We start from the raw sequence: 12,500 nt of genomic DNA on the forward strand, positions 1-12,500 counted from the left end.
ATGGGTAGAGCAGTTGTAGAATATGGATAGATAAACCATAAAATATGTAAATAGGTAAACAGCAGTGTTTGAAACTCAGAAAGTCAGGAGGAAGTGTAGTTCGGATGTGATGTTGAAGATCCTATGAAAGTTGATGATGCATTTTGGATCATCTGAAGAGGCTGAATGTTGTTAAGAGGTGGACCTGCCAGGAGTGAGTTACAGTAGTCCAGTATTAAGATGAGTGGAGTATCTTCTGGGTATTTCAGAGGAGAATTCTTCTTATTAAACTCCAGAAGATTAGAATCTGCCAGGCTCTGAGTTTATCTGTGCAGTGCGTCTTAACCCCCTCTACTGGTTAGCTCGAGTACTGCAGCTTTCAGTACCTGGAAGTCTTCCACGTTTGGTGGTGTTACAAGCTGGAACAAAATCAACACGAACACTCCAGGATCATGAAGTGAGGGGAAAAATCAATATCGCTCACGAAATTATTTACAAATAAAGTAGCTGGCATCGACCTCAGTGCCAAAAACTATTTGGGAGAAGCGAGCCAAGTACACACACGTAAAATACTGTAGCAGTGTTGATGAACTTGTTCAAAACAAGGCAACTCTTGACAGAAGTTTTCAGTGAGTCCTCTGTAGCAGATCCTCAGACGTTGCCAGACATGTGTGTTTATGTCGGTTATGTAGCTGAAGGCGATTTTGACATGATTTCGAGTCGACTTTGAGACAGTGATAAAGCAGTTTGGACAAGAGTTTGTAATGGGTTTAAGACGAGTTTGATTTTGAGACAGTTTTGAGCTGATTCTGAGCTGAGTGAGAAGATTCTGGGACTGTTGAGAAGATTACAAGGTCGTTTTAGGAGCGGAGTTTTGGGACAGTATGAGGATTATGAATTGAGTTTAAGTTTGAGTTCATATTTGAGCTGCTTTTAAGATTTTCTGATGGGATTTGTTTGACCTTTGAGGTGGTTATGAGAACTTTGAGCTGAGTTTGGGGTGATTTTGTGAACTTTGGTTTGAGTTTGAATCATGTAGGGTTCTGAAAGCACTGAGGTGAGTTTTAGGAAGTTTTGAGAATTTAAATGTGAAGTTTGAGAACTTTGTTGTGAGTTGTGGTGATTTTAAGCTTTGAAGTAGGATTTAGGTAAATTTGAGAATTTTTATGTGAAATTGTGAGTTGAGATTGAGATGAGTTTGAGATGTTGTGAGTTTCAAGTAGTTTGGAGAACTTTGTTGTGAGTTTGAGGTGATTCTGGGGTGATTTTGAAAACTCCGTGGTGACTTTGACATGATCTTTGAAAACATTGATGTGAATTTAAGTCCTTTGAGGTAAGTTAGAGGTAAGTTTGAGACTTTTGATGTGAGATTGAGGTGGTTTTTGGAATTTCGAGGTGAGTCTAAGTTAATTTTGAGAACTTTGTGGGAAATTGAAGGTGGTTTTGAGAACTTTGAGTTTAAACTGAGGTGAGTTTGAGACCTTTGAGTTGAGATCAAGGTGGTTTTACGAATTTTGAGTTGAGATTAAAATGAGTTTGAGACCTTTGATGTGTCTTTTTTAGGTGAGTTTAAGTCCTTTGTGGTGAATTCCAGGTGGCTTTGAGAGGTCTGAGGTCAATTTTAGTCCTTTGAGGTAACTTTGAGGTGATTTTGAGAACTTTGTGGTGAATCTGAGGTGGTTTTGGGAACTTTGAGGTAATTTCGAAAGCTTTGACATTAATTTAAGTCTTTTAATTTGACATTGAGGTGATTTTGCAAATGGTGCATTGAAACTGAAGTAAGATTGATACATTTGAGATGAGATCAAGGTGATTTGAAGACCTTTGTTGTGAGTTTGAGGTGATTTTGTCAACTTTGTGGTGAACTTGAGGTGGTTTTGAGAGCTTTGATGTAATTGTAAAGTGAGTTTGAGACTTTTGAGGTGATTCTGTGGTGATTTTAAGAACTTTATGATAAATATTAATGATTTTGAGACCTTTACTGTGATTTCAAGTCATTTAAGGTGAGTTTGAGAACTTTGTGTTGAATTTGTTTTGGTTTTTAGAGATTTGAGGTGCGTTAAAGGTGATTTTGAGAACTCTGATGCAATTTTTAGTAGTTTGAAGTGAGCTCGGGATGATTTTGAGAACGTTGTGATCAATTTGAGGTGGTTTTGGGAGCTTTGAGATGAGTTTGAGGTGATATTGAGAACTTTGAGTTGAGATTGAGGTAAGTTTGAGAATCTTTGAGGTAAATTTTAATTCTTTTTGAAATGAGTTTGAGGTGAAAATGAGAACCTTGTAGTGAATTTGAGAGCTCTGAGGCAAGTTTGAGCGGATTTTGAGAGCATTTGTTTAATTTACGGTAAGTTGATAAAATAAGAATTAATGCTACATCACATAACCATTGTCAGCTCAGATCTTATTCAGACCACTGCACACCAGGACTGTTATGTTACGAATCCGTGTAGTTCTGGTCAGACCAGATCCCACCAGAAGTCACGTAATTAGTAGAACGGAGTATTTAAACAGCGAGTGTGTGATTGAGGTGTCATGTGACCTAAAGATAAATACACCTGTGTATCTGATGTGCTCGTGATGAGGGGATTAGTCCCAGAGGAGACCGAGCCGAGAAAAAGCTCCCTCACACACTCACTGAGACGCGCTCGAGACGCTCGTAGAACACCCATTGTTACATTTCTTTCTTCTGCCGTTCGTGTGTGTGTGTGTGTGTGTGTGTGTGTGTGTGTGTGTGTGTGTAAAACCACATGGATGCTGCTGTTTTAGATCAGGTTAATATCTTCCATTAAATGTGATACCTTTCTGTTTCTCTCTCTTTCTTTTTCTCTCTTTAATTCTCTCGCTCTCTCGCTGTCTCTTTTTCTCACGCTTTCATTCTCTCTTTATATTTGTTTGTCTTCCTGTTCTGTTACCTTTTTCCTTTTTCCTTTTTGTCTCTATCCCTTTCTTTCATTCTCTCTATCTCTCTTTTTCTTGCATTCTGTTGTGTGTCTGTCTCTTTCCCTCCATCCCCCCCTTTCTCTATCTTCACTTTGTCTTTACCTCACTTTTTCTTTTGTCTTTGAATCTAGATTTTTTTATTTATTCTCTCTCTCCCTCTCTGTCTATTTCTTTTTTCCATTCTTCTCTAAATGTCAAAATTTTTTTCATTCTCTGCCTTTCCAGCTTTCTCTCATCTTCCTGTTGTTCCTCTCTCTCTCTCTCTCTCGCTCTCTCTTGCTCTCTCTCTCTCTCTCTCTCTCTCTCTCTCTCGCTCTCTCTCTCTCTCTTTCTTTCTCGCTCTCTCTCTCTATATATTTTGTCTACTTTTACTTTTTACTTCTTTTTTCTTTTTATTGTCGAATCTCTTTTTTTTATTTTTCCTCTGTTTCTCTGTTTCTTTTTTTTCTGCTTTATCACCCCCTCTCTCTCCTTCTCTCTCTCTCTCTCTCTCTCTCTCTCTCTCTCTCTCTCTCTCTCTCTCTCTCTCTCTCTCTCTCTCTCTCTCTCTCTTTCTCTGTGTGTTTTGATGGTTTTGTACCGCACACAGGAGATTTGGACGTTGTGTGTAATTGAGGATAAATAATACGAGTTCTTCTGTAAATCAGACTCATGAGGGAGCTTTAATGTGAGCGTCGTGTCGCCGTGCGCTCGCTCCAAATGCCAAGAGCAGCCTTCTCTCCTTTCTTTTTCCTCTTTCGGCTCTTTAATTCCGTCTCTCGTGCCTTTTTTTTCATTATTTTTCCCTCTTTACCTTCACACTGTCTCAGTCTATCATCACAATTATAGAATAAAGATCGACGCAAGCGACTCATCAGACTGATTCATTTCCATCTTTATACACTGAGTGTCTGATCTTCTCTCTTTCGCTCTCTATCGCTCTTTCTCTCTCTCGCTTTCGCTCTCATTCTGAATTTCACTTTTTCTATTCTGCAGATCAGTCTCAGTGTGTTTAAAGAAGCACGGTGTTATTTGTTTCTGTGGCATTTTCAGAGATTGAGAACTGAGACTAGATTGAGTCGATAGTGAGACAATGTGAAGTTATTGTTTGAGTTTGAGATGATTCAATTATTAAGATTTTTTCAAAATTATTGTTACAAATATTATAAACTGATTTGAGACCATGTTGATGATTGTGAGCTGATTTGAGACCATGTTGATGATTACAAGCTGATGTTTAAACCATGATGATAATTATGAGCTGATTTGAGACCATGTTAATTATTGTGAGGTGATTTGAGACCATGTTAATTATTGTAAGCTGATTTGAGACCATGTTGATGATTGTGAGCTGATTTGAGACCATGTTGATAATTATGAGCTGATTTGAGACCATGTTGATAATTGCGAGCTGATTTTGAGACCCCTTGAAGATTGCGAGCCGATTTTGAGACCCAATTGATGATTCTGATCTAAATTTTGGACCTTGTTCATTACTTTAAGCTGATTTTAAGTCATGACGATGATTTTAAAACAACCTTGATCCACTTTTAAGACAGATAAGTGGCAGATCAACGTCAATTCATCCTCTGTCGATTATTTTACGGCCAAAAGAGTATGAAATATCTGATTGCTCAACCCTTTCACCCTCCTGCTCTCTGTTTTCTTTGCTCTTTATTCCTTTCTGTCTCTCCTCACTGGCTTCAGCAGCACATGGCGCTTATAACGAATGACACTTGACATAAATAGTTCAGACTGGGCTTTTTTTTTTTATGGCCAGAAGATACGACTGCCCGACTGTTTTCGACTGAACGTCTGATTTGAGAGCAGCTCAACACATCTGTGTGTGCTTTTCCTTATGAGAAGTGTAGTAGTAAAACACTTTGCATGCTGTGAGGGAAGACAGTCATGTTCACACACAGGTTTTCGCGTGCGTGTGTGTGTGTGTGTGTGTGTGTGTATGTGTGTGTGTTTGGGTGCGCAGTAGCGTCCCAGTCTGGCGTTATAAAAGACCTTCAGATGTTGTTCTAGTTTTAAAGAATGTCCACAGCTCTTTGAGACTAAAGCAGGCGAAAACGAAAGCATATGATCCCTCACTTTTTTTTTCCTCCTCTTTCGTCCGAGCCGGCGGTATCGGCTGTAAACCGAGTGCTGTTTTTACAAGTTTGCGATGCTAACCCGCCGAACGCTTTGAAGCAGGAGAGAATGGCACAGCGGATTCACCGCCGCTACTGGTTCACATTTAGTCCAGGTTTATAATATGGACAACACATGTGCTCTGTCTCTCTCTGTCTCTCTCTCGCTCCCACGTTTTCTCTTTCTCTCCCACTCTCTGTTTCTCACACTCTTTTTCTCTGTCTACCTTTCTCTTTTGTCTGTGTTCCTGTCTTTCTGTCTCTTTTTTTCTTGTACTCCATCTATCTTTCTGTTTCTCACGTCGTCTCGTTCCCTCACTTTCTCTGTCTATCTCTCAAACTCTTTCTCTCTGTCTCACTGTCTCCTCTGTCTGTGTTCCTGTCTTTTTGTCTCTCTTTTTCTTGTACTCCATCTATCTACCTTTCTGTCTCTCACTTCATCTCGTTCCCTCACTTTCTCTGTCTATCTCTCACACTCTTTCTCTCTGTCTCACTGTCTCCTCTGTCTGTGTTCTTATCTTTTTTCTGTCTCTCTCTGTCTCTCTTCCCCCTCTCTGTTTTCCACGCTCTTTTTTGCTGTCTCCTCTGTCTGTGTTCATGTCTCTCCTCAGTGTACTCTATCTCTCTGTTTCTGTCTCTCTTTCTCTCTCTGTCTGTCTACTGCCTATGTTTCTCTCTTGTTTTTTCACCGTTTCTCTGTCTGTCTCTGTTTCTCTTTCACTCTCTGTCTGTCTGTTTTATTTATCACCCTTTCTCCTTCCTTTGCTGTAAGCACGTCTCAGCTCCTCTCATCACGCTGTCTCCGTTATTTTATCTCCACTCATCGTTTATCTCTGAACACCATCTGCTCTTAATTTACCTTTCTCTCATTTCACCATCTTCTTTCTCTTTCTTTCTTTCTTTCTTTCTTTCTTTCTTTCTTTCTTTCTTTCTTTCTTTCTTTCTTTCTTTCTTTCTTTGAGAAAGGTGTGTGTGTGTGTGTGTGTGTGTGTGTGTGTGTGTGTGTGTGTCCTATTTTGCTGATTCAGTAGGATAAAGCTCGTTTACCTCCTGTAGTGTGTATCTTCCATGTATGCTGTATCTCTCCAACATTAAGAGAGAGAGAGAGAGAGAGAGAGAAAGAGAAATTGAGAGAGAGAGAGAGAAGGAGAAATTGAGAGAGAGAGAGAGAGAGAGAGAGAGAGAGAGAGAGAAATTAAGAGAGAGAGAAATTGAGAGAGAGAGAGAGAGAGAGAGAGAGAAATTGAGAGAGAGAGAGAGAGAGAGAGAGAGAGAGAGAGAGAGAGAGAAATTGAGAGAGAGAGAAATTGAGAGAGAGAGAGAGAGAGAGAGAGAAATTGAGAGAGAGAAATTGAGAGAGAGAGAGAGAGAGAGAGAGAGAGAGAGAGAGAGAGAGAGAGAGAGAGAGAGAGAGAGAGAGAGAGAGTGTTTGTTGACCCACCAGTGTGTTTGATGAAAGGACTGAAGGGTCAGATTTCAAAGCTTTAATAATGTTGCTGATGCTCCAGGAGCTCAGTGCAGGAGCTTCTGTATCCAGCAAAGACTTGGGAAATGGGCAGATGTTTCAGCTCAGCACATCTGTCCACTTTTCCCCTGCAGCAGGCAGCTGGACAACGAAGAGTCAGAGACATGCGCAATTCTGTTTATTACAGCAAATGATTATTCAGTCACCACATTTATCTCTGTTCATTACACACACACACACACACACACACACACACACACACACACACACACACACACACACACACACACACACACACACACACACACACTCACATAAGCAAGTGTGTCTGACCATGTGGTTGTGTGTGTGTGTGTTTGTTTGTGTGTGTGTGTAATGAACAGAGATAAATGTTTTTCATATTTATTGCTTCTGTATTGTGTGTGTGTGTGTGTGTGTGTGTGTGTGTGTGTGTGTGTGTGTGTGTGTGTGTGTGTGTACAGGGAGGTAATCAGACAGCGACAGTGATTGCTCTGTGCTCTATGAGAGACTGTAACTTGGCTCAGGAGGCGTGTCAGCTGGCCATCAGAGACGTTGGAGGACTGGAGGTCCTCATCAACCTGCTAGACACCGAGGAGCTCAAGTGTAAAGTGAGTTTCACAGTAAAAAAAAAAAAAAAAAAAAAAAAGCACAGAAGAGTCTCGTTTATGTCTCGTTTATGTCTCGTTCGTTTAATGTTTAATTTAAGTCTCATTTATCCCTCATTTGTTTCCTTTGTCTTGTTTGTTGATTTATGTTTTATTTATGTCTTGTTTGTCATGTTTGTTTTGTTTATGTCTTGTTTTGTCTTTTGTCTTGCTTTTTCTGTTTTATTAATGTTTTATTTATGTCTTGTTTACCGTTCATTTGTGTCTCGTTTATGTCTGGTTTATATTTCATTTATGTCTTGTTTATATCTTGTTTATTTTCTTCATGTCTCATTTATGTCTCTCTTAATATGTCATTTATGTCTTGTTTATATCTTGTTTATTTTCTTCATGTCTCATTTATGTCTCTCTTAATATGTCATTTATGTCTTGTTTATGTCTTGTCACATTTGTTTACTTTGTCTTGTTTATGTCTTGTTTGTTTTTTTATTTAATGATTCATTTTTGTCTTATTTATGTCTCAACATGAAAATGTTCATGTCTCAGATTGGTTCTCTGAAGATCCTAAAGGAGATCAGTCACAGCGCTCATATCAGACGCGCCATCGTCGATTTAGGAGGCCTGCAGACGATGGTGTCCATCCTGGACACTCCGGACAAACAGCTGAAGTGCCTGGCGGCCGAGACCATCGCCAACGTGGCCAGGTTCAGGCGAGCACGTCGGACCGTACGCCAACATGGCGGCATCTGGAGACTGGTGAGTCCGAGTTTACCCACCTGTTTCTACACACACACACACACACACACACACACACACACACACACACACACACACTAAAGCCCAGGCACTGCAGGTAAAAACAGATCGAATGTCGGGTCGCCTCTCAACTCGGCACGTATGTTTGTTGACAGAGTGACGCTCGCCGTGATTACGAGCTCATGGCCCTGCACTAATCTGTATATTTACACGCGTCCGGACTCGGACGTAGCCTGCGTTTCCATCACACACTCTGCTCAACCTGAAGGCTCAGACCACCTCTGGAGTGCACATCTGTAATGCTGTATTAGCATGTAGCCTGAGTTACATCACTGCAGCTTTAATGAGAATATATTTTTGGCATAGAGGTGGTTATTTATCACACAACTGCAGCCTTGGACTCGCTAGGACTTTCACAGAGAAGTGAATTTTTAGGAAAAAGATGCTAGTCGTCTTCCTCCTGGAAAAATAGTTGATTAATATACCAAAAAAAATAAAATATTAATTTTAATTATCTATCTATCTATCTATCTATCTATCTATCTATCTATCTATCTGTCTGTCTGTCTGTCTGTCTGTCTGTCTGTCTGTCTGTCTGTCTGTCTGTCTGCCTGTCTGTCTGTCTGTCTGTCTGTCTGTGTCCGTCTATCTATCTATCTATCTATCTATCTATCTATCTATCTATCTATCTATCTATCTATCTATCTATCTATCTATCTATCTATCTATCTATCTATCTTTCTGTCTGTCTGTCTGTCTGTCTGTCTGTCTGTCTGTCTGTCTGTCTGTGTCCGTCTATCTATCTATCTATCTATCTATCTATCTATCTATCTATCTATCTATCTATCTATCTATCTATCTATCTATCTATCTATCTATCTATCTATCTATCATTAAACAGTAGTCCAGCACACTAGCAATCAATGCCGGATGTAATTATAATGTAACTGTAGTTACACTGAGAATTTTCATACTAGTTGAACAAAATATCCAGTGTGGTTTCTCCTGGAGCTTTACACACCTTCACACTGGAATATTACAGCTAGACATAATTATTTATATACTCTATGTACGTCTCTGCTGTGCACACGGACCTCTGTGGGCAGAAGTTACATAATTAGTAAATTCCGCATGCGTTTTCGGTGCTTATGCGCTGGCCGGCAGATTTTCAGGAAAACACTGGCTATTATAAACTATAAACCGCAGACCAGGAATCAGCATTGCGAGTAATCAGTGCAGCTGAAAGCTCAGTGTCCACCTCATCCTTCACTTACTTCGAATTTCTCTCCCCGTCGCAAATTCATCACCGCTTATGTGCTTTTTTTTTTTCTTTCTTTCACCCCAAACACAAATGGATATGATTTTACAATCATGTCTTCGGAGGAGTGCATTATTTTGTGGGGAATCGAATAAATGCTCAGCCAGATTTGCATGGTTGCACCGTCCAATTCTGTCTTCCAAGTATGTAAATTGAATCCTGGCTCGCTCCTTACTGGCATACGGATGTTTGAAAGCTCTGCCAATGATGGCCAGAATAGTAAGCTTTTCCTGTGTAATCTCGTTAGAACAAAAGTACACATAATGCACCACAGTCATGCTGGTCTTTTTTTTTCTTTTCCTTTTTGCTCCGTTGCTATGCCCCATCACCACTAATGTCCGGCATTTCAGCAGTTTCCACCAGACTTGTTTATGACTTAACGTTTATGAGTCTGAGTCAAGTCACGACTTGTTCGCTGTGAATCCCAGGGTCTTATTCTGGTGTCTGAAATGATACCTGTGGAAGAGGATAAAGAGTGTTGGGTCTAACCTCTAGTGCTTGTTCACATTTTATGAGGAGTTCAGAAATAGAATTCAGATTTCCATCTCTGTTTCTTTTGGGGGAAAAACATAATCTTGGCAGTTCTTGGTGTTGTAATACACAGGGCAGGTCGTGTGTTGGGTTGAGATCCATATCCGTTGAAGTCCGAGTAGATTTTTGAGTCATAAATTAATTTAAGAGTCATTGGTGAGATTCGAGCTGCAGGACGTAGGGTTTTTAGGAATGAGTCCAATTTTAAATCATCGGCATTATTGTGCGAGTCAGTTAGTGACTCATAAGCCTTGAACTCAGAGTCGAGGTGGGGATCAGTGGGTTTGATGTTGGAACCAACTTGCAATTCAAAAGTATTGAAGTCTGAATCTAATTTGAGATTATTGGCTTTGATGTGTAATTTACTGACTCGCAAACTTTGATGTCTGAGTCAAATTAAGAACAGTAAGCTTTGAAGTCATAAACTTTGATTTTTATTTGTCAAAAAACTATTTAAGTTGCAAATGATACTTTTAAAGCCTAAGTCATTTCCTGAGTCAGGATTAAAAGCCTGAGTCAAGTCCTGAGTCAGAAGCATTTAAGCCTAAGTCAAGTCCTGAGTCAGGAGTGTTTAAGACGGAGTCAAGTCCTGAGTCAGGAGCATTTAAGCCTAAGTCAAGTCCTGAGTCAGGAGTGTTTAAGCCTGAGTCAAGTCCTGAGTCAGGAGCATTTAAGCCTAAGTCAAGTCCTGAGTCAGGAGTGTTTAAGCCTGAGTCAAGTCCTGAGTCAGGAGTGTTTAAGCCTAAATCAAGTCCTGAGTCAGGGGCGTTTAAGCCTGAGTCAAATCCTTAGTCAGGGGCGTTTAAGCCTGAGTCAGACATTTTGGAGTCTGAGTCAAATCCTGAGTCAGGAGTGTTTAAGCCTGAGTCAAGTCCTGAGTCAGACATTTTGCAGTCTGAGTTAAATCCTGAGTCAGGAACATGAGTTGTGTCATGAGTCGTTTTTTTACAACTCTGCTATCGATCTTGTTAATCTTTTCTTTTTGCAGTTTGATAGTTGAGGTCATGAAAAAACTCATGTATATGAAACATGGGCTGACAGTGGGTGTGTTGTAAAACATTTTGAGGACTGACTGTAAATTTCTTCGTCAGGTGAAGCTTCTGGAATGCGCCCCTAAGTCGACGACGCTGAGCACAGAGCAGGAGAAGGACGTGGAGGTGGCACGCTGCGGCGCTCTGGCACTGTGGAGCTGCAGTAAGAGCACCAGGAACAAGGAGGCCATCCGTAAAGCAGGGGCGATCCCTCTGCTCGGCCGACTACTCAAATCTCCTCAGAACAACGTCCTCATCCCTGTGGTGGGAACTCTGCAGGAGTGCGCCTCTGAGGTCTGTTCCTCTCTGTTTCAGTTAGGAAGCAGAAAATAGGTTTTTTATTCTCATAGATTTTTGTAGATTCCATCATAGGAATGATTTCAAGGATTTTGAAGACAGTTTAGATTCCAGTGTATGTTGCTAGTTTGCGAACACACTTTCCATGTAGCCACAGCAAATGTTTATCGTGTACCGGGGCGTTTATGATGTGACCCGCGATCTTATATGCAAGATTGACATGTAACCATAGTAACCATTATATAACTATAGGTATATCATATAATGCTAATTAGGCATCGTAGCCAAACAATGCCTACCACAAAATCTAACCCAAGCGTGACTTCCTCGGTACCTCGTCACGTGGGGGGTTGTGTTACAAAACATAAAATAGCTTGTCGTTTTTTTTAATAATAACTCGGTTTATAATTATCAACATTTATAAACATCAACAGTTGACATTTTCTGTTATTAAATATATATAAATATATAAAATTAAATTGAATACATTTAATTACTACCTTTTTATTATATTAATTAAATCCAGTGATTGATTAAATTAGCACAAATGCACATCATTAAATACAATTAAATAAATGGAAAAAGTAAATAGTTTCATTAAATTACATTTATTCGAGCTATACACACGTGTATATGAGTGTGTATTTGTTTATTTATTTATAAATTAATGAACTCCTTCCACCCTTCATTCATTCACTCCCTCGTTGTGCGGAATTGTCTGGATTTTCTCCTTTTAAGAGAAATTCTTGAAGCCGTACATAAAGAATTCGTATGTCTAGACTGTCGGCGCTACTGTAGCTACTGCATTAAACAACAGCTAATCATAAACGCAGCACCACGGAATCCAGCTAGCAGCTACAGTGAACGCTCAGGGAGGGAAAAAAAAGACCGCAGACACGTCTTTCAGCTACAAGAGATTAAGACACAATGAACCCGCTCTAGTAGCCAAAAGCACATGTGCCTATATTTAAACATCAACAAATCAGAGCTGCATTTCATAAGACTCCAGACCTCGCATTATTCCTGAACTATTTCAAAAGCTGTAATGCTAGTTGAAATAGCATAAGTCATATTAGAGTGAGCCGCACTCTGAAGGACGCTCTCGTTCTTTTCTACAGAGGAGCTACAGGATTGCCATCCAGAAAGAGGGAATGATCGAGGACTTGGTAAAGAACCTGAGCTGTGACAACCAAGAGCTTCAGACGCACTGCGCGAGCGCTATCTTCAAGGTAATCTCTCCGCGGTGACACTGAAGTGCTTCCACAGCTGCACACGGCCGCTTTCTCTCCAACCAAAGGTTCGAAATGAATAGCAGACACGTGTATTGCATCTGTGTGTGTGTGTGTGTGTGTGTTAAGTGTGCGGAAGACAAGCAGACGCGGGACCTGGTGCGGCAATTCAACGGCCTGCATTCGCTAGTCGTCCTGCTCAAACAAACCGAGA

General features: G+C 40.3%; 1 protein-coding gene across 1 annotated transcript in view; it reads left to right on the top strand.

Moving 5' to 3' along the window:
- odad2 (outer dynein arm docking complex subunit 2) overlaps nucleotides 1-12,500 on the top strand; it is a 65,662-nt gene that overhangs the window by 23,881 nt on the left and 29,281 nt on the right. The window contains exons 11-15 of the mRNA XM_083557431.1: nucleotides 6,981-7,127; nucleotides 7,671-7,880; nucleotides 10,821-11,054; nucleotides 12,176-12,286; nucleotides 12,416-12,500. The exon at nucleotides 12,416-12,500 is cut by the window's right edge and continues 70 nt beyond it. Of these exons, the coding sequence (XP_083413557.1) occupies nucleotides 6,981-7,127; nucleotides 7,671-7,880; nucleotides 10,821-11,054; nucleotides 12,176-12,286; nucleotides 12,416-12,500 (787 nt within the window). The remainder of the gene's footprint in view (nucleotides 1-6,980; nucleotides 7,128-7,670; nucleotides 7,881-10,820; nucleotides 11,055-12,175; nucleotides 12,287-12,415) is intronic.

The sequence above is a fragment of the Silurus aristotelis genome (genome assembly GCF_946808225.1).
Source record: "Silurus aristotelis genome assembly, chromosome: 12".
Taxonomy (NCBI): Eukaryota; Metazoa; Chordata; class Actinopteri; order Siluriformes; family Siluridae; genus Silurus; species Silurus aristotelis.